At 37.9% G+C, this 22,575-nt stretch overlaps 1 protein-coding gene across 2 annotated transcripts in view; it reads right to left on the bottom strand.

Annotated features, from left to right (window-relative positions):
* Positions 1-22,575, bottom strand: part of dync2h1 (dynein cytoplasmic 2 heavy chain 1) — a 209,961-nt gene that overhangs the window by 105,453 nt on the left and 81,933 nt on the right. For both annotated transcript variants that reach the window (XM_081371030.1, XM_081371031.1), the window contains 16 exons: positions 18,026-18,196; positions 17,093-17,231; positions 16,255-16,373; positions 13,723-13,867; positions 13,144-13,376; positions 12,933-13,064; positions 12,706-12,819; positions 11,742-11,853; positions 9,919-10,043; positions 8,613-8,788; positions 8,094-8,289; positions 6,170-6,265; positions 3,247-3,408; positions 3,045-3,143; positions 745-884; positions 426-654 (listed from right to left, as the gene is read on the bottom strand). In XM_081371030.1, coding sequence (XP_081227156.1) covers positions 426-654; positions 745-884; positions 3,045-3,143; positions 3,247-3,408; positions 6,170-6,265; positions 8,094-8,289; positions 8,613-8,788; positions 9,919-10,043; positions 11,742-11,853; positions 12,706-12,819; positions 12,933-13,064; positions 13,144-13,376; positions 13,723-13,867; positions 16,255-16,373; positions 17,093-17,231; positions 18,026-18,196 — 2,388 coding nt within the window. The remainder of the gene's footprint in view (positions 1-425; positions 655-744; positions 885-3,044; positions 3,144-3,246; positions 3,409-6,169; positions 6,266-8,093; positions 8,290-8,612; positions 8,789-9,918; positions 10,044-11,741; positions 11,854-12,705; positions 12,820-12,932; positions 13,065-13,143; positions 13,377-13,722; positions 13,868-16,254; positions 16,374-17,092; positions 17,232-18,025; positions 18,197-22,575) is intronic.

The raw sequence follows: 22,575 nt of genomic DNA, 5'->3' as shown, positions 1-22,575 counted from the left end.
CTTATACTCTGAATTTTGAATTTTCAGGATCATTACTCCAGTCTTCAGTGTCACATGATCCTTCGGAAATCAGTATATGATGATTTGATGCTCAAGAAACTTTTATGATTATATCATTGTTGAAAACGGTTCATATTTCTGTGGAAACCGTGATACATTTTATTTCCAGGATTCTTTGAATAGAAAGTTCAAAAGAAAAGCATTTATTTGAAATAAAATTGATTGTAATCACTTTTGCATCCTTGATGAATACAAGTATTATGTTTAATGGTATGATGTTGCCTTTGTTTATAGTCAAAATCAGCTAAAATCTTAAAAGGAAGCAACATTTTGCTGCGTGTAATTGGAACGGCCTTCTCATTAGTGCATCACTGACGTTACCTAGTGTGACGGCTCACTAGGGTTTGAAGCGCAGTGTGCGGTACCTTAAACTTGTCCAGCAGTTGTGTGAGTCGACTGAAGAGGAGTTCAGCTTTGTTGAAGATGGTCAAGAAGCCGCTGGCGTTGCGTTCGATCATGCAGGTGAATATGGGCTCCTCTCCCGTCTCGCTCACGCCCTTAAACTGGTTCGGGATGCAGATGAACCGCTTCATCTCGCGGTAGTATTTTGCCCTGACCTCTTCGAACGCAGGACGGAACTGCAGCCGCCCCTGCCTGGAGACACACACGTTTTTGTGAGTCAATAATTGAGTGTTTTTGAGTGAACTAGTCCTTTAAGACAAATCAAGAGGAAAGGGCTCTTACTTGAAGATGAGGTCGATGTTAATCTCCGGCAGGTTCTTGTTGAGGGCCTCCAGTCCCACCTGATACTGATGCTCGAGAGCTTTATACAGCTGATGGTTCCAGTGCTGACGCCAGGCCCTCATGTCTCCTGTACGAAACCCCTGAACACACACACACACACACACACACACACACACACACACACACACACACACATCCAGGAATGTTTTAGGATGATGGTAGAGCCTACATAGACAGCATTTTAGGCACTATTATGCCACCTAACAAGGCATATGTGACCAGTCACGGAAAGTAGGGACACAAGTCGGTTCTGGGGCATTTTGAGTTATTCACATATTCTGAAAGTGTAGTATTCAAGCTTTCCAACGATGTATAACACATGGAAATCTGATAATATTTGGAGAAGTTGTGGCCATTTGAAGGTAGGCACTCAAAAAAACTGAAATGGTAGAAATCTGCTTCTAAAGATTGTCAAGTTCTCACGCTTCTGGGAATGACAATAGGGCTCATTTACATCTCATTTAGATAAGTCATACCCCCTGTAAAGCTCCCCCGTCCCCCCCTCCCCCCTGAATGTCCCAATTCTACAAATTCTCTAAATAAAACATCTCCAGTTAACTGGCAGAGCATTCATTTAGTTCGTTTTTTAAATAAGATACTAGCGCTGAAATGCGTTTTTTTTTTTTTATCAAGTGATCAAAGTGCTCGTTGCTGCTGCGATCAGTGGCGCAGATACAGTGTTTACTCGTGTGGCTCGCGCGCACACTGCATTGTATTCACTCGACGCGCGCTTCAATCCGTTGCGGATACTCTCTATTTGTTCTGTTGAAATAACAAAATAATTCAAACGTTTGCATGTCCCTGCTTGATATACAACCACTGATGAACATAATCGTTTTCAAGAGAGAAAAAAAACTATACGAGGAAAAAAAAAACGTATTCAAGGGCGAATTCGAACTCTCAACCTCTGACACGGCTGGCGAACGCTCTACCACTGTACCATTCATATGCACGTTGACTACAGTGGCGGATCTAAGTGTTCACACTGACAACATGTATTAGGTTACATCTCATTAAACGACAAATTAAACCCCATTTTAACCCCATTTTAACCCCATGTAAGCTACTATTTAAATCGATTGCTGGACATCGTAATGTTATTGGCGTCCATCTTCATTGAATTTTGAAATCAGATAGAGCCGGCCCGAGCGCTGCATAATAAGTAACCACGCCGGCAATTCAGTATGGAAATACACACCGACAATGACACGCCCCCTACTGCGTGCTAGAATCTCCGAAAAACAAGGCGATTTCGACATCAAAATGTACGCTTTTAAATATACCAATACTGCTATCTCAAACATGGAGAGGCTTCTTCGTGATCTCAACTTACAGATTCTGCAAAAAAACGAAAATCACCAATTTTGAAAAAAACCCGCTTCTTTCTCATTTTGCTCGAAAGTTGTGCTGCCGACTTGTGTCCTTGGTTTCCGTGACGGGTCACATATATTTAGGTTGATGGTGTGATGACTATAGCTTGATAGTTTGATTTTTGAAAAATGAAGAAATTAAGACAGTTATTATACATAAATAATATGAATTTGAACATAAATAATATGATTGAGCATTTAATAAATATTAATTTATCCTTCAAACTTTTTGTATTGACTCTGCCTCTGTTTAATTGGGCCACCCATTTTTTTGGTGCCCATTACTGGGTTCCTATTACAAACATAAGTGAACATAAATAACATGATTTTTCTTAAATAATTGATTTTTATTTTTTTATTTTGTTTAAAATTTTATTTAATTGTCCACCCTTAGTAGTTGTAAAAAAGAAAAAAGGAATGTATACATTCATTAAAATTGCTGTACCCTTTGTAAATTCCCCCCAAAAAATATATATTTATTGATAACTGATATATATTGATATATAAATCACATAATTTTTGGCAAACTTGTGCAACCCTACAAACAAGCACAGCAAAACTGTTGCTTTTTAAATTTAAACATTTAAAAATTATTATTATTATATAAAACATTATACAAAATCACTAAAATAATAAATCAGAAAAATGCTAATAATGTTTACTATAAAATGACAATAGCAATATATTTAAAGAAGCCCTTAAACTTCTCTTTTGTTGACAACAGCCGGATTATAAGCACTTCTCATTACAACTTTGGGAGGATTGTTGTGTTCCCGAAAGCACAATAAGTGACGTAAACTCAGAGCGGATGCAGAGATGAGTTTGTGTGGAGCAGCGTTTACTGTGAAGTGACAGAAGACTCGTGATCACCTGAGACTCCAGTGTGGCAAATCCAGTCCTGAGATCCTGAAGACCATCTTTCCATTTCTGCTGCTGACGCAAGAGATCCACTCCCATCAGACACACCACCTATAAAACACACACACACACACAAAGCTAAAGCCAGTTCCATGTTCATGTGTGCCTTGATGCTCCAAATGTCCAGGTTCAAGGTGGAGGAAAAAGAGATGACCTTGTCAGTGAAGTCGGTGTGCCACTTCCTGAGTTTGCGGTTCTCCGTGGAGAGTCTCTCAGCGGCGCTCTGCAGTTTACTGATGTACAGCTCCAGCTCTTTAGGATTCTCCCACGTGATCTGGAGCTTTCCGCCTTCGCCCTGAGATTGAGACCGTGGGTTCTATTGTACAACAAATTATACTATGACACTCAAAACACTGCCTGTACTCATTTATCATGCAAAATACACAAATTTGGGGTCAGTAAGAATTAGGGATGGGAATCGAAAATCTATTCCAATTTTGGAATCAGATACTTAAGGTCAGGACTCGGATACGTGATGTGTTTTCTGTGCTACGCACACATCCAAACCATGCGCTAGAGTCCTGCACGGGTTCGCTCAAACGGGTGAGAAATATCCAACTGTGTCGGATACGGGTGCGGGTCGGGTCGGACACGGGGGAAACACGGGTTTAAAACAATCACATGCAAATGTAAAAATATATGCATATTTTTAGGAGCACATCTACAAAAATATGCCTGCATTTCAAGTTGATAAAATTATTTAAAATCCACATCAGCTTATTTGTGCCCACGCGCCACGCCCTCCCAGGAATCTATAATAGGTTATACTTTCACTTTTAAAAATTCCTCATAACGGCGCGCGCGCGCGATCTGCTTGCAGTCGTCGAGATGGCTGCTGAGGAGTTGAAGAAAAGAATAGCTAGTGGAGATTGTAAAGTTGTCGACAATAGTCATCAAAAATAAAGTCCAGTGTGTGGGAGAAATTTGGGGTTATCTGAAGAAAATATTGTGAAAGGCTTTGCTGCTATATTTTCGTGTTGGATAGCCGCAAATGTGGAACTTCATCGCCGAGGAGGTACGCAGATAACTGTGGTAACAAAGCAGTTCTATCGAACAGTATTTTTCAAATTTAACACTGTTAAGTATGTGTGGTGTGCAGGGCGTGTTTGAACCCAAAATTGTCAGATGTAGCCTAGGCTAGACGAATTGCGTGGCAGATATAGTGTTGTAGCCGCGTCTGTTCGATTGGTAAAATGTTATAAAGCTACTCAGTTTTGTGGTAACATTAGCCATGTTCTTCGTGTACCGGCCTTTTGACAGCTTCGGCTGAAGTTGTCCTTGTGTTAATTGTCCTGTAATAACTTTTGTATGACCTGGCAATAAACATTTTTGTAATTGTGTCTATAATGTGATAGTCTAAGCTTATTTTATTTCGGCTGCGGGTCGGGTAGCGGTTCTATTTTAAGCGGGTCGGGTCGGGTGCGGATTTTAATTAGTGCTGCTGTCGGAAATCGGGTCGGATGCGGTTTTAAGCACTGCGGGTACGGGCGGGTGCGGGTTTACAATATCGGACCCGTGCAGGACTCTGCCATGCGCACAGAAAGCTGCCTGTCATACTGCATGGTGCACAATACTGAATTGAGTCGCTTTCCGCATCTTTTGCCACTTGAATGGACAAATACACACACAAAAATGTCAAAAAATCCACGTGAACACATTCTTAAATTAACGTAAACAGTTAAGACAGAAAACGTGTGTAACAGTATATTGGATACGTGCGTTAGTCTTAAAGTGACAGCAACCTAATAAACCTGCTTTAATCAAAGAACAAAAGACAAAGAGAAAATTAATTCGCTGTTCTTGACTGAATAACTTTTCTATATTTGTAATATACATTTTAATTATAAAGTGCAGCTTTATTTCACATTTCATTAGTTTCTGTACCTGAATACCTGAAAATCTTAAAAACACGGTTTATTTCAATCGTATCTTTGTTCAGTTGTATTTTTTGTGTGATTGCTAATTTGTTTATTTGTTCTTTTTTAATTACTGAGTGTTTTACTTGTCTTTAATAATGCTTTAAATGTATCTTCGTAAAGGCCCTTTCACACTGGACACGATTTTTACGCACGAATAATTCGCGCGATGGTTTTATTTTTTGATCAGCTGTTTGTGTAATGAGTGCTTTCACACCGAACGCGAATGTGCTGCGGCGAAAAAAACACTTTTTTTTTTTGTTTCGATGTCGATTTTTTTTTCTTTTTGCGGCGACAGAAAAGACTTCAGCCAATCATATACAAGGACAATGATTGTGTGGCGTAGCATTGCCAACCAACTCGGTTATCACGACTGTGAGTATGTTGTGTGATAGTTTTAGTTGTTGTATAGTCCTGTGCTGTGCAGGCTAGCAGGCTAAACTACATTTGGGATAGAAAGCTAATCGTCAAAGATAGAGATAGAGACCGGGTTTACTCGGCTCATGTGATGGGTTTTGACGCGAACTATTCGCACACGAACTATTCGCTTTTTCGTTACGCATCCGGTGTGAAAGGGCCTTTAGGCTAGTTGATTTTGCAGTGGTATTTTTAAACCACAGGCAAAAGTTCCTTGAGTAAGTGTTCTTTAGCCTGTTTGATTTAGACTTAGACTTGGAATAAATGTGAATGATATCTATGTTTGTTTTTTTACCTTATTGGAGTCAAAATTAGGAATCGATAAGCAGAATCAGTATCGGAATCATTAAAATTCAATCGATACCCAACCCTAGTGAGAATTGTGTTGTTTTTTAAAGAAATTTATATTTTTATTCAGCAAGGATGCATTAAATTGATCAAAAGTTATCAAATCATCATATTATACTGATTTCTGAAGGATCATGTGACACTGAAGACTGGAGTAATGATGCTGAAAATTCAGCTTTGATCACAGGAATAAATTACACTTTACTATATATTCACATAGAAAACAGTTCTTTTAAATTGTAATAATATTTCACAAAATTACTGTTTTTACTGTATTTTTGATCAAATAAATGCAGCCTTGGTGAGCAGAAGATAAAAAAAAACATAATATTGTACAATACTATAAAATACAGTTTCATGGCTTTCATGGAAATGTACAAAGCGCAGAAGGATTACCTTGATGACCTGCTCAAAGGCCAGAGCACAGCCGAGCATCATGGGTCGTTGAGAAGGGATCATCTGCTGATCGATGGTGTTGTAGAAATGAGCCACCTGTTAAATACACAAATACACTTGTACTCGCAACACAAGTCTACATACAACACAATATTTGACCTAAGAATACAGTATGGTGAAGCTAAACTACAAGCGGATTAAAATGCAAAGTTGTTAAACTACAATCAAGCTACTAACAAAGAGTAGCTTGTTGCAATTAAACTATGTAAGAGGTCAGTATCTTTTAACTGAATTACAATAGGATTATATAACTGACCTCAGAGCAGTATTTATCTGGAGCAAATTATATTAAAGGGGTGGTTGATTGCTATTTCACTTTTTTCATTTTAAATACTGTGTAATGTTGCTGTTGGTGCATGAACAGTATCTGCAAAGTTGCTGCGCTGAAAGTTCAACGTAAGCGGAGATATTGTCTTTTAAAAATCAGGAAGTTTAATGCCTACAGTACAAAAACGACTCGAATGGGACTACAACGAGATACTTCCCGGGTTTTATACGTAACTAACCCATACATTTACATCAACCCTCCCTCCGGAACATGTTCTGCTGTCGAAGAGGAGGAGTTATAGTGGAGAGCTGTAGCTGTCAGGTCTTCTGTGTTCAGGCTTCCTACAGACGCTGTAGTTCGTCAACAATGGTTAAAATTTAAGTTTGATTATGTTCCTGACAATTACAATCGTAGTTTAGCTCTCTGTGCTGCGCATTTTACGGAAGACAGCTTCCAGAATCTACACGAGTTCAATGTCGGATTCAACAAGAAACTATTACTCCAACATGAAGCAGTTACAGCTTTAAAACCAGAGGCCACAACCTGCAAGTAAGATTTAATCATTTTAAATGTATTTGCCTGTATAATTTAAGACGTAATGTTTTAGTTTTATCAAGGATGTAAAAAAATGCCAGCGCTGGCTTTAGTGACAGATGCGTACAAACCTTTTGGACCCGAATTTGTAATATGTAGGCTACAAATTTTGTAAACGTATTTTCCATGTATACTTTATGCCGTAATTTTTTATTTGATCAAGACCGCAAACCAATGCCAAAGCTGTTTGGTTATATAGTAGCTAATCAGGGGGGAACCGTATCTCAAAAGCTAACAAACAGCAGTAGCATTTTCAAGTAACAGCGTATGGAAATTCTTTGAGAAAATAATAATAATAAAAAAAAAATACCATTCAGAAACGTTTAGTAAGAGCCGTGTTTGCGGAGGTTCTGCTTGACTCTCTTCATCACCGCTCTCTGGGTCGGATTCTGGCTCAAACTGATGAGGCAATATTGACACCATTATTTACATTTGACCGGAGCACATGCAACTGTCGCCCGTAAAGGAAATGGGCGTGAAGATTCCGGACGCAGTTTAGCCAATTACAACACACCGGCCGAACTAACCAATCTGAGCCCATTGCCTGTTTCTGAGGGGGTGTTTTCATAGACTCAGGAAGTCAACCGGTCGTTCAAATGACAGAGGAGGAAGCGGCTTACAATAAAGGTGAAATTTATGAAAAATAAGGCGTTTTTTAACAAACGAAACACGAAGACATGTTATATTGCAGCCCATAAACACAATCAAGCAAAGAAAAAAGGCAGTAAACCACCCCTTTAAGTGTTGACCCAAATGAATCAGTGATTCATTTAAAATGAATCAACTGATTCAAATGAATCAGTGATTCATTTCAATGATATGAACGAACTGATTCACATAAATGAATCTAACTTCCTAATGCTACCTGAAACAGAGAACATTCTAGACTAGAATCTTGTCTAGGAATGTCACTCGTTGGGTTAGTAGTCATATTGGTACTTTTAGCAAGCGTACAGTGTAAAAAAAAAACTGTAGTCCGTGTGTATCTGTGTGTTCACACACCTGTTTGAGGATGATGGCCTGTCGGTAGAACTTCTCTGCGGTGTTTCCCGCCTGCTGGATCTTAGCAGGGATGGTGAAGCCCAGGGCGGAGAGCTGTCGAACCTCTCTGAGTAAACTCACCAGCCGGTCCGAGTACTGGATCTTCAGTTTCCCATCCATGTGATCCAACTCCATCACACGATTACTGGCCTGCAAACTAGACACGTGAACTATGAGCTGAAGTTGGACGTTTTTACACTTATACTAAAAGGCCTTTTACTTACTTTTGTGTCAATATTATTATAGGTTTCAAGCTGTGTCAGAAACATACATTACAGATTCAATTAACTATATACAAACAGATGCCATGAAATGAACCAGACCAAAATAAAATAATTATGTAAAACAAGATTCGTAGAATTTAGCATATCAAACATGATGAGCAATATGAGCAAGAGCAATGGAAGGCTATGAAATGCCCTTTAAAGTATGTCTACATGTTTATTGTGTGTGTGTGTGTGTGTTTGTGTGTGTGTTAACCTGATTCCAGATTTGGGATCGGAGAGTCCTGACAGCAGGTCTCTGGTCCAGTCTTCAAACTGCTCCTGCTCGTATGATCTCAGCTGGTCCTGCAGCTCATCAGAGAAACGGACCAGCGCCCGAAACCCAGACAGATCCGAGAGCAAAGCGTCTGCCATCTTCAGAGAGTCCTCCACCTACACACACACAGATTTACAACTCAAGTCCTTCACCACTTTTAATGTTCTTTTTTCAGTGTCTTTAAAGGTGAAGTATGTTGTTTCTGCAACACTAGTGGTTCCTATCGGAATTACAGGTACGGGTGCTTGTAAAAGTAGACTACTTTCAGTGAAAGGTCCAACATTTGTGTGTTATGTGTCATAAGTAAGCAGAATCACTCTGTGTAGTGTGAACGCAAGCGTCTCGCTTTTAAAAAACCCATCCAGCGAATCTGCTTTGGGCTCATTTTCTGACATGACAGACCACTGTTTGAGGCTGAGTTAACATTATAAACTGGAACGTGTGTGTCTGAACAGGTGCATGATGATGTTTAATCTGTGAAGGTCTAAATGCAATGATTTTTGGCCAAAATTGAACGTCTCTTCGCATGTAATGTGTCAGTCATGGTCCCACACCCTCTGGCTCCGCCTCCTACAGTAGCCCCGCCCCACACTCTCACTATTGGTTGAGCTGGAAAGTGATTGACAGATCTGAACAGACAGTTCTTAACGATTTAATGGTGTCTGGGTGTTTACACTTTTGAGGGAGATAAACCCATGAAGAGCACACTAATAGTAGTCAATGAACAGTAAACTGAGTTAAGAGAATGGATTTTAACAATCTTACATACTGCACCTTTAATCGATGACACTACAGGTGAATATGGAAGAAAATATTAACTAATAGATATCACCATGCTTGCATCAGCTGCTTAAACACACTACATTAAGACCTTTTTTTTTAAATGTTGTTTTAATATGCAAATGAGACATTTTCTAATTAAATATGCACTAAATTGCATAAATTGTCCAACACAGGAATCAGAACATTGGATAAAACCAGGTTCAAAATTCATTTTGTTGACATATTAAAGGCTTTTATGGAGGGCATTTTGGTTATTTATCAAGGAAAAAATATATTATCACCATGTTTTTGGACTTTTTACATATAAATCAGGAAAATGATATATGTACAAACCTTCAGAATATACACTAGATAGGAATAAAACAGTAAAAACAAGGGTTCTGCCTGTAGTGTCTTAAATGGCTCATTGAAATGTTGTCCATTAATTAATATAAGCTCTTGAAAACCATCCGTGTGTACACACCTTAAGCAGCAGCTGTCTGACCCACACAATATTGTTGACAACCTCGGGAAGGTTTCTTCCTGCTAGAGGACCGGTTTTCTCTCCAGGCGCGCCGTGACAGCGGCTCTCAAAATCCGCCCGCAGTCCTGCACAACAACACGGCTGCCATCAAAAACTCTTTAGGACCTCTCTGGTGTCTCTCTCTCTTCATAGTATGGCAATCTAGATGGCCCTAGTCATTTGTCAAACTCTAGCTATGTATTAGTGAGCTTCATAACATGCTGACTTTTAAAATGCCTAATTTCGGCCAAAATGAGTGTTTCAAATCAGTCATGTACAGTGTTGGGGAAGTTACTTTTAAAAAGTAGTGTTTGCTCGTTACTCGTTACTTTTTAAAAAAGTAATCCGTTACTTTACTTAGTTACCCCATTTGGAAAGTAACTTTTTACGTTACTCGTTACTATTACGTTACTTTTATGTTGCTTGACTTTGGGCAGAACCCAATATCTGTTCCTAAATATGTAGACATAAAGTTATACAATGGAGGACATAACAGGTAATTATTTTTTGCTCTTTATTATAAAAAATAGTATCAATTTCGAAAGAAAAAAAGTCCTTCTCATTGGCGCTGCTGTGTGCGGCAACTTTTATTCTCAGCCGGCTCTGCATCATGGGGTAGAGTGCGACACTCCGCGAATGAGCAGCGCGCCCGCGCCACTTCTCTCCGCTCCGCTCCCCCTATCCACCGAACTTTAAATTTCGGCAACAGCCAATAAAGCGCTCCTGCTCTCTAACACCGGTGCGAATCGCGTCTTGATAGCATAGGACAAAATGATATAGAAGACATAAGCTTAGTTTTCAGACATACGACTCACTCTAAGGGAGTAGGAGAAAAAAAAGAGATTTTGAGAGAAAAAAATATATTTTGTTTAAAAGTACACATATTCAAGCTTTCTATATATTTCTCAGGTCTTTGAGACAAGTATAGCTTATCTGAGTTTCGGTTCATTTACAGTATGGAGACGAGCTCCAGTTCACGCGCTGGTGCCGTCATGATTATTTTGCATGCCATATTTACTTATTAATTAAATTCAGGCAATTAATTGGTTGGTAAAACATTGATTAAAATTAAGATACAATTAATACACAACGAAATTCGTTTTAAAGAAAGTCTTTCTACAAAAACAAACTTAATAAAGTGGTCTAAATCATGTCTGCCCACTCCATTTGTCTCCCGATATATTGCACAAAATTATGATCTTACTCATGCTTTTCACTTTTCATATAATCAACATAGATTAAATTATTTATTTATTTATTTTATTTAAACATAAATATGAAACTAAATAGTTTTCTTTAATTTACTTCTTATTAAATTCAGGCAATTGATTGATAAAACATTGATTAAAAATAAGATACAATTAATACAAAACGAAATTCACTTTAAATACAGGTTTTCTACAAAAACAAACTTAATAAAGTGGTCAAAATCATGTCTCCACACAAAATTGTTATTTAATTTAATTTAAACATAAATAGGAAACTAAATCGTTCTCTTCAGATCTCAACCGTTCTCTTCTCTCAAGCGCGCAGCTGAGGCAGTGTCGCTGTCAAATATATCCATGGGAAAAGTAACGTTGCGCCGAATTGAAAAAGGAACTACGTTTCGTTACCAAATTTTTAGTAGTAACGCATTACACTACTTTTTACCCGAAAAAGTAGTTACGTTACTGTAACACACAACACTGGTCATGTATGTGGTTTTGTTTCAGTTAGGATGTAGCTAGCTATGAAGTCAGTACTCAGTGAGCCTGTGTCGTATTGCTCAGCGTGTGTGATCTGACCCTTGTTGTAGTCCAGCAGTCGTGTGAGGAGCGTTTCTCTCTCCGGCTGCAGTTCTTTGCTGATCGTGGGTCGTTTGATCAGATCTCTGTGTTTCTGAAACGCCTGCAGCAGCTGAAACGACGTTAAGAAAAAGAAGTGTTTGTCTGGGAATTTAGTATAAGTGTGGGGTCAAACATCAAGGTAAACAATTGGAGTTTTGTTTAAGAAGCGTATATATGAGATATTTAACTATGCTTTCTGAGGTCTGTCAAATAATCAGCCGTTTATTTTAAGGCGGAAAATTCCGCCTTAAAGTTTCTCTAATACACTACCGTTCAAAAGTTTGGGGTTTGTTTTTGAAAGAAGTGTCTTCTGCTCACTAAGGCTGCATTTATTTGATCAAAAAATATGGTAAAAACAGTGAAATATTATTATAATTTAGAATAATGTGAATATATAGTAAAGTGTAATTTATTCCTGTGATCAAAGCTGAATTTTCAGCATCGTTACTCCAGTCTTCAGTGTCACATGATCCTTCAGAAATCAGTATAATATGATGATTTGATGCTCAAGAAACATTTATGATTACTATCAGTGTTTAAAACAGTTCTGCCTCTTCATATTTCTGTGGAAACCATAAAAAAAAAATCAGGATTCTTTGATGAATAGAAAGTTCAAAAGAACAGCATTTATTTGAAATAGACTCTTTTGTAACATTATAAAGGTCTTTACTGTACTTTTGATCAATTTAATGCATCCTTGATAGATAAAAGTGTTAATTAATTTAGTTAAAAACCCAAACTTTTGAACAGCAGTGTATGCTCGTGTATTTTTTGTCTATTTATCTTGTATTATCTATTCACTCGCCCTCAATCAGACAGTCTCTCTCTGTCTAAGTTCTTGGCGTTCTTGACTAGCGTAACGAAATTACTCAAACAAAAAGCTAAACGTGTGGATACACAGGACTAGTGTGAGTGTGTGTACCTGCTGCGGACTGTCCTGTGCATCTATTATAAAGGTCTTGAGCTTTCCAGCTGCTTCCTGTTCAGCTGGAGTGATGAGTCGATCAAACTGAGACACCGCGGCTCTCCATAAGGGCTAAACACACACACACACACACACACATAAATATACAGCTGAGTGATATATCAAATATTCATCACGTGTTTGCAATGGAAATACAATAGTGAATATCTCGTGCATGTGTGCACCTCAGTGTAAGGGTTGTAGTGTATCGGGTTGAGTCCTGTGAAAGGCTGATACACACGTGCGGCTGAAACCTGCTGTTTCCCTCCGGATAACAAACGCTGCAGTTTCTCACACACAGATCGCACCTGCGCCACCTAAAACACACACACACACACACATCATAAGATAATGCACCGGCTTATACTGCAAGGTTTGATAGGTGTGCGGTCCGACCTCCTCCAATCGCTGGGCGAGGCTCTCCAGCCCCTGTGGCCGGTGTTTCTCTCCACTCCACGGATGAGGAGAGTAGCGTTTCCACACCTGACCAGTCAGGCGTTCACAGGCCGCCACCCACTGCTCACAGACAGACACGCCCCCTTTAAGCCCCTCCCTGACTGTGAAATAAGGATCCTCCCACAAGCGCAGCGCATTCAACTTCCTCTGTACAAACCTGCCGAGAGCTCCGCCTGTAAACACACACACATCAGGAACGTTATTAGTACTCTCTCAAATATATTATTAAAAGGATAGTTCACCCAAAAATGAAAATCACCCCATGATTTACTCACCCTCAAGCCATCCTAGGTGTATATGACTTTCTTCTTTCAGACGAACACAATCGGAGTTATATTAATAAATGTTCTGGCTCAGGATATTTTGTAATATAACTCTGATTGTGTTCATCTGAAAGAAGAAAGTCATACACACCTAGGATGGCTTGAGGGAGAGTAAATCATGGGATCATTTTAATTTTTGGGTGAACTATCCCTTTAAGTTAAGCATCATTATTATTTAGCAACGCTTGATGTGCACCTATGACATCCATGAGTCTGATCATGCGTGTCTCGGGATAGGCGGCGTGCTCATTCTGTTTCCACACGTCATCTACTGTCTCGCGCGTGCTCTCAATCAGGTCCTGTACCTCCACCAGACTGAAACTATCCAGATTTCTGTAGTCCTGAAACAAACACATGATTCAAAGTCCATGGAGGGTTACTTGCTCTTGGTTTTCAAGCATGAAATTAAAATGTGTCATTATAAAACAGTTTAAATTGATTGGACTCATAGATACTGTGTTATTGGTAACTAAAACTATTAAAACATTTTCGTTCATAGAAATTAAATACAGTATAAATATTAGATGTTATTTAAAAATCGAGGCAACTAACTGAAATAAAATAAGTTTAAGATAATAATAATAATAATAGACGTCCACATTGATCGTGCCAGTATTGTTATAGTTAACTAAAACAACTAAACTATTAAAATTGTTATTGGTAATGAAAATAAAGCTGAAATCTAAAATCTAAAATATAAAAATTAGATGAAACATTTTTAAAATGTTGACTTGGTAACTAACTAACTAAAAATAAAATGAGTTAAAATAATAATAAAGCTAAATAGTATAAATAAATAATAACAAATATTTTAAAACAATGATAAAAATGACAAAAGCACAAAATTCTAAAACTTCACCTAAAATTAAAAGGAAAACTGAACGTATAAAAATAAAAGCCAATTCAAAATATGAACAATAGCCATAATAGTATATAAATAATATTACTAAAACACTGGGTCACACACAGACTATGTGTACCGCTAGGCCTGTCACGATAACTACTGTTCGTTGGGTGATATATTGTCCCAGAAAGATTTGCGATAAACTATATTATTGTGATTTTAAGATCGTTTTATACCATTGAATATATAATCATAATATAACAGCATAATAATGCAAGTAGGCCTACACACTTTCAAATGACAACAAACTTTTAATTCTTAAGAATATTTAGATCCTGGAATTGTGAAAAGTGACAAAATAAATAACATATAAATAATAATTAATATTAAATAAACCTTTCTTAACAAAAAGTGACTAAAAGAAGAAAAAAAAACACAATGGAAAAACAGCACAGCGGAACGCAAAAAAAACGCATTCTGAAAATGAAAATGAACTTGTGACTGTGAAACAGCCTTAACGCTAGCTGTGCGCTAATGCCTTTTTAATGCCATTTTTTTACATTTTTAATGCCATACACGACCCATGACTAACCACGGATATTATTGTGCTGTCAATCGATAAAAAAAATGAACTCGATTAATCGCAATTAAAAACACTTAAATTTTTATAGGTTTATATTAGTTTATATATTTTATAATGTAATAATTTCACAGTTAATCTACAAATTAATGTAGAGACAACATAAAGACAAGTACAACATACTTGTTTAATGGCAAAATGGGACAAAATGCCCAAGTCACCTCCGCATAACAGCAATTTAGCTCCGGCCGCAAGCGATTACCAAACTGGTTCCGCGTGTTTATCACACTAACGTACATATTTTGCGACTGCAAATAAAATTGATTAATTATGAAGGCTATATTCAAATAAATTGATAATATAACATTTTCTTCAAAACTATCTCAATTTTTAATGCCTGTAGGATTAAAATGTAATGCTTTTTAATGCCATTTAACTTAAGCGTAGCGCGTCTGTGTTTCACGTCACCACGTAGGCTCACTATTGGCCGATGCTGGTCATGTGTGTGATGCGTGGTGACGTGCAACACAGACGCGCTACGCAAAAACACTACGTAAAAAAAAACTCGAGGTCCAGAGAGAAGGAAATGAATAGTGGAATAAAGTCGTTATTTTTGTTTGTTTTTGCGCACAAAAAGTATTCTCGTCGCTTTATAAACTTAAGATTGAGCCACTGGAGTCACTTGGACTATATTAACAATGTCTTTAATACATTTTCTGGGCCAGCAAGTTATAGTGTCCATAAGCTTGTGGAGGAGTGAGCCAGCTCTCAGATTTAATCAAAAATATCTTAATTTGTGTTCCGAAGATGAACGAAGGTGTTACGGGGTTGGAACAACATGAGGGTGAGTAATTACTGACAGAATTTACATTTTTGGGTGAACTAACCCTTTAATGCTTTTTAATTCCCCGCGGAAATCAGTTCTTGCTTTCCCTGGGAATCGAACCCATGACCTTGGCGTTGCAAGTGCTAATGTTTGAGCAACAGGAAAGTTGCACCGGAACAGTGGATTACAGCTTTGAAACCGAGTGCATTTGGACTTCTTTTTCTAATAGAACGCCTCGAATGACGCCTTCTTTTTCCTCTGCTTTCGCCTCAAACACAGAGAGCAGAGAAGATGACAGAGAGCACTTCGATAGCCAAAATGTTGGTGACATTTATTTTTATTTACACATAATAGGCAATGCATGATGATCGAGGTCACGTCCATATATCGTGGGATAAGTCGATGTATTGATTATCGCGACAGGCCTATGTATGACTGTGTACATGAGCATCAAAACTCTTAATGTGTGTGTGTGTACCTTCTCAATGGTGGTGAAGAGCTCAGTGAAGTGTGCCGCTCGCTCTCTCTCGCTGCTCTGCTGTGCAGAACGACTGACATCGGCCCAGAAGCAGAACTCATCCAGAGGGGTCGTGATACCTGCACACATCAGCATGGGGACTTTACTCGCACGCAGGGCTTGACATTCACGTGTTTGCTCATCAGCCACTGTGACTAGTGGTTTTCCAAAGTTACCAGCATTTCCACTGGCCACCATTTTGACATCGATAACATGGGGAAAAACTGCAAAATAGATATTTTTAATATTATCTCATAATTTGGCAGCCGGTATATTAGGCTGCTGTCACTTTAAGAGCTGACGCACGGATCCGTTATACTGTTTTATATCGCCAATATAGTGTCTTTATGTGCTGCACTTTGGGCGTGAGCAGAAAATCTGTGGGAGTTAGTAATATTATTCTCAATATGCGTAATCCCACATGGAAATTCAAGCCCTGTGACACCAACAATATTCATCCGCAGCAAATGAAACGAGTGAGTGAAGAGAGGCGGGTTTGTGTGTCACTCGCTGTCAGAGAGATGAGAGAGAGAACGCGCTGGTATTGTGTATTTCAGTGTCGATATGTATCATTACACTACATTACACTTAGTTTATTATTTCAGATGACTTTTTTAAAAGACTACAATTGAAAAATATATATTATATAAAATTCAACCCACCAAACTGGCTAGTTAGGAGTGACTTCGTTACACGTCACTGATGAAATACACACACATCTGGCGGCTAGCGGATGTTAATGTCAAGGCCTGATCGCATGGAATTTAAATGTATAAAAACTCAAGATGGGAGAACTCACTTGACAGATCTGACTCTGAAAGACTCCGTTTCCCAGAATCCTTTGGTGTCGAGTGTCTAAGCACAGAGCCAAGCCCGACCTCCAGATCTGTGAGCAGAGACTGAAGCTTTGAGTCGAACGACTGACTCCATTTATCATCCTGAAGAGAGCAGAAAACACACACAAAAAGCCAGCCGTGAAACATGTCCCATGAGTCTAGTAGGAGTAGTGTTTATTTGTCCCCATAGTGTAAGTAGCTTGCAGCGAGCGCACACAGACATTTAAAGAATCACAGTTGGCATATACAAACAATAAATTAAAACAAATAGATCTAATTTATGATAACCACTGACCAGACCAGGTGACCATCAATCCACACTAGAAGAATCATTTAAAAATCGAATTGCTTGGGGGATAAAAGATAGTTTGGACCTGTTTTTCATGCATCTTCGTATCATTCACAATGATATTAGCATTATTCTGCACTGTCTCTTCATATATAAACTCTATACTTGTTAACTTAATTCCCAACAGTTTGCTTGTTCATAGTTGGCTTGTTCATTTGCTTGTTCAAGCAAAACATCATAACGCTTTCAATAAAAACCCCATAAAACATCTCAAGCACTCTGCTATGGCAGTCATTTCTTTAAGAAATACAACCTCTGTTGTGTCTTCTTACTTACATAGTCAGTCCACACATCCCATTTGAGTTTATGATCTAAGACTATACCGAGGCGAGTTACTAATTGAATTTGTTCCCCATTAATTAATGTAGGATGGTTTATATCCTGCTCTCTCACTCTAAAACCAATAACCATCTCCTTAGTTTTGGAGGCATTTAAGAGGAGATTTGATTTCTCGCACCAGTTTATATCGCTAATTTCTGTGATACTCCAGTTCTATTTTATATACATTTTAGCACAAAATATCACAAAGAAATCCAGATCATCTGACCTGCAGCAGGACGGGGCCGTAGACCTGTCGCAGGGCCTGGTACAGAGTGCTGATGGGAGACTCCAGCATGGAGGACACCAGGACCGATCGGTGCAGGTTTTCCTCTGATACCACACACGGATGAGGTTTGAAGAACACGAGAACCCTGCCGTCACCCTCCATGCTCTCCAGCTGCACACACACAACATCAGGGGCCAGTTGCAGAAACAGAGCCATTATGATGATGAGACAGTGTCTGAAGATCTAGGATGACCCACTAACAGTTAGTCAGGGGGCAACCAGTCTTACTTTTCGGTATCAGATTAGGCCAATCTATGTCTAAAGGTAACTGAAGTTAAAACGCTGAATGTAACTAAATTTTAAAAAGTTATGAACGGTCTTAAAGGAGAACTCCGGTCAATTTTAACATTGAGCTCATTTTTTTGTACATTTGGAGTGCTGTCAATACAGAGAACAACGACAAAAATCAGTGTTGCCTACACCGAGTTATTCTATTTTTAAAATTTGCACCCTGTTGACTTCAATGGGGCAAGTACTAAACCTGCTTTTAGCCTCTTAACATCCTTGATGTGTCATTACAAGTGCACAGAAAATGTGAGTGATTCCTTCAGAGTGAACACGAGTGGATCTGACTGCAGTAGATGTGAAAGATATGTATAAAAATTATGTTATTTAAGCCAGCGCAAATACCTGTGTTTACATCCTGTTTTCGGTTGAAGTCCAAAGTAGTCGATTGCCGAGTTCACGCGCGTGATCACAGGTAACTAAACCAATGCGCGTGAACTCGGCAATCGATTACTTTGGACTTCAACCGAAAACAGGATGTAAACACAGGTATTTGCGCTGGCTTAAATAACATCATTTTTATACATATCTTTCACATCTACTGCAGTCAGATCCACTCGTGTTCACTCAGAAGGAATCACTCACATTTTCTGTGCACTTGTAATGACACATCAAGGATGTTAAAGGAGAACTCGGCAACTCTAGCGAACTCTAGTCACTTCTTCGCTGATTTTCCCTTTTGTTGTCGCATGTTTTCCCCACGAGCTCCCCCTACAGCTGTGGTGGGGCGTATATTTCACAACACAGTCGTAAAAAACTCCCTTGCGGCGGCCTCCTCCCCCTCTCTACCGCTGCTCATGTGCGTTTGTTTTGATCGGAGCAAGCCAACTGTATCGCGTGGAGCTATGTCTACTGAGGTGGGTAATCTGGTAATACATCATAAATGCGTGTGTGTTTATGTCGAATTGCCGTAAAGCAATTTGTGTTTCGCGCTCGTTCTCGTTCTCGCTTTCGCTTCTCACGAGACTTCCAATTTCTATCTTGCCGGAACGGTAGTGAACAAGTTGCAAGGTTGGTTTTCCGCCTGGGAACGCTGGGGGGAGCGGGGAAAGTCACCAATATCACCAGAACAGGTTGTTTAACCATCCAAATGATTTCTAGACAGTTTTATTAAGTTAAAAAAGCTACCAAGTTCTCCTTTAAGAGGCTAAAAGCAGGTTTAGTACTTGCCCCATTGAAGTCAACTGGGTGCAAATTTTAAAAATAGAATAACTCGGTGTAGGCAACACCGATTTTTGTCGTTGTTCTCTGTATTGACAGCACTCCAAATGTACAAAAAAATGAGCTCAATGTTAAAATTGACCGGAGTTCTCCTTTAAAGAAAAGAAATGTATGTCTAACTTGTAAGACTAGTCTTAGCGGGTAATGCAAACCGGCCCAGCTTTTGCTTTTCTGAGAATGTTTGGGAGCTGGATGTAGAGCTGGGTGATGTGAAGAACATCTGTGATTTATTGAATGTTATTTGAATATTGTAAATATTAGTGCAGATTTAAATTGGACATTAAGTTTCCTGAAGATTATATGGACCGGTGGCAATCATCACTACATGAACATGAATCACTGAATTAGTGTTTTGAACTGATTCATTGACATGAACAGTAAACTTTGGAAGTTTGATTTTATTCTATTCTGCTTGTTTTCCATGTTCCTCTTTCTTTAGTGTGTAATGTTGCTGTTTGAGTTCTTCTCTATATCAGTGTTTCTGAACTCCTGAAACGCCTCCATTGTTGTCTTGAGTTTCTTCCGGGAACGAACACGTCACAATATTCCTCATTATAATAATTCATGCGCATAATAAAGGGGCGGGGCCTGGTTGAGTTAGTTAATAGTGTGTTAAACTGGTGGTTATGGTAAGAGCGGGACATTTCCCAAACACACTCGAAGCGCTCGACCAATCACAACACACTGCTCCAGCCGACCAATCAGAGCACAGTGTGCTTTTCAGAAGGAGGGGCTTCATAGAGACAGGAAGTAAACAGAGCGTTACTGACAGACTGGGAAGAGAGGAGCCGCAACAATGGAGAATATGAGGAAAATAATCAACATTCAAGCAGGAAAACATGTTCTAGTAGAGCACAAACAACATCAGGGGGCTGTTCCATAAAAGCCGCTTATAAAAGCGGGGATTAAACTCCAAAACCGGACTTGAATGAGCCTAACAAATGAGTTGGGGCTAAAGTGGTTCCATAAAAGGTAATTGAAGCTCACGCAATCTCACTAATTTGATCCAGGTTTATCTAGTCTAGATAATTGCGTGTGCACGCGTTTCTTAAGCAGCCCTAGAGGTCGATCGTGGATCAAATCGATCCACCATCAAACAGCGTATATTTTGTGCTGTTTTATGCGTTTGTGACATGTTTTTTTTCATTTTACAGTTATATTCTCCATCTGTAAATGTTCGAAAGTCATGCAAATGTATCCATTTTGCTGCTAATCTTCATATTGAACGAGCGCTGCTGCGCGCATGCGCGCCAAATAGCAGCGCAATAATTCTGACTAAAATATACATTTTGCTTGGAAAATTAATATGCGATATTTTATAACACTAGAAATATCTTCTAATTATAATAATTTATCTTTAGGATGTTGGATAAGTTGCAGTGAACTTCTAGCGAACAGAAGTACTTCAGTGAAGTAGCCTATAATTCAGGGAAGATTTTTTTTTAAGAAACTAAATATATAAAGATACAAAATATAGTTTTGGGTATAGAACCTATCCTACTTAATAAAGATGATGTATACTTATTTAGAATGCTGAGAATTACAGCTTTTAATGCAATATTTTTTTGGAGAAAGCAAGAATCCCCAGTTTTAAATGAGTAGATTTAGTTTCTAAAGTACATTATGGAGAGGATAACATGAAATTAAGAGCACATGTATACATTTTGAAAAGATATGTGCAACTCTAAAATCAAAGAATATTCCATAAAATAAAGGAATATATATTAGCCTACATTAACTACATTTTTATATAACCCTCCCTCCCTTTTATTTCTAGTTATTTGTTATTTTATTTATTTACTTATTTAATATTGAATATTTGATATTCAAATAATATTACTTGAATAACTATTAGGAATGATGTGTCATTATAAGAGTTTGATATAAATATGTTAATGTTAAATTTTTATTACTATTTATTTATTGTTTTTTGTCTTTTCCCCCTTAAATCATATGTAAAAGTGTCTATGTACTTTTTGGTTATTGTTCTAATCATGTGTTTTTTAGGCTATGTGTTGGTGGGTATTATCACAAAAGAAAAAAAGTAGAAGGAAAAATAAGGAATATTTATTGGGGGAAAATATGATGTCTTTAAAGGAACTGTCCATTTGTATAATTGAGTTAAATGTGTTTGAATTGAAAGACATAATAAAGTACATTTATATATATATATATATATATATATATATATATATATATATATATATATATATATATATATATATATATTAAAATATTTGTTACTTGGACATTAGATGTGCCTTATTTAGAATTTTAAACCTGTGTGTATTTTTATGATAGCAATAACTGTAAAGGGGTAAACTCTATTGTAAATCAAATGTAGGCTAATATACTGTCAATTACTAAGCTCAGATTCATCTTACCAGTTAAAATTTATACTCTGCTTTTGTAATTATTTATTTTTAATTTTGTGATTTTAACTTCTGCTTTACAAAGCTTTTTTCAGATTGTGTTCTAATGTTCTTCTAATCATAAACATGTACTACAGCTGCCAAACAAAACCAGAGACAAATGTAATCATAAATCTTTAAAACAATCTAATTAAATCTTGGGCACAAAACATTCAGCCAGTAAAAAAAAACTGTAGTACATATATTGTATTTAGGCCTATCTATCTATCTATCTATCTATCTATCTATCTATATATATATATATATATATATATATAGGTCTATATTGTCTAATTTATCATTGTAGCCTTATTTAAGTTGATTTTCTGTATACTGTGTATTTATTTTTGGACTAATAGTGGTTAATAAAGTCCAATAATGGTATGAGAGAGTGTCAGTGGTAATATCATTGTGTTCCTATTGGTCAGTGTTAGAGGATCTGTGTAACAGCTGAGGCTTAGCCTGACAGTTAGCCTGCCCTGGACCAGGCTAGTTTCCCAGCATAAGTTGCCAGGGTAACTGAGTTTGAACTATTTTAAGTTTGCTTTATGAAACCGAATCTACCAAAAATAA

The sequence above is a fragment of the Scardinius erythrophthalmus genome (genome assembly GCF_964197995.2).
Source record: "Scardinius erythrophthalmus genome assembly, chromosome: 7".
In the NCBI taxonomy this organism is placed as follows: domain Eukaryota; kingdom Metazoa; phylum Chordata; class Actinopteri; order Cypriniformes; family Leuciscidae; genus Scardinius; species Scardinius erythrophthalmus.
This window is presented reverse-complemented; position numbering and strand designations above follow the sequence as displayed.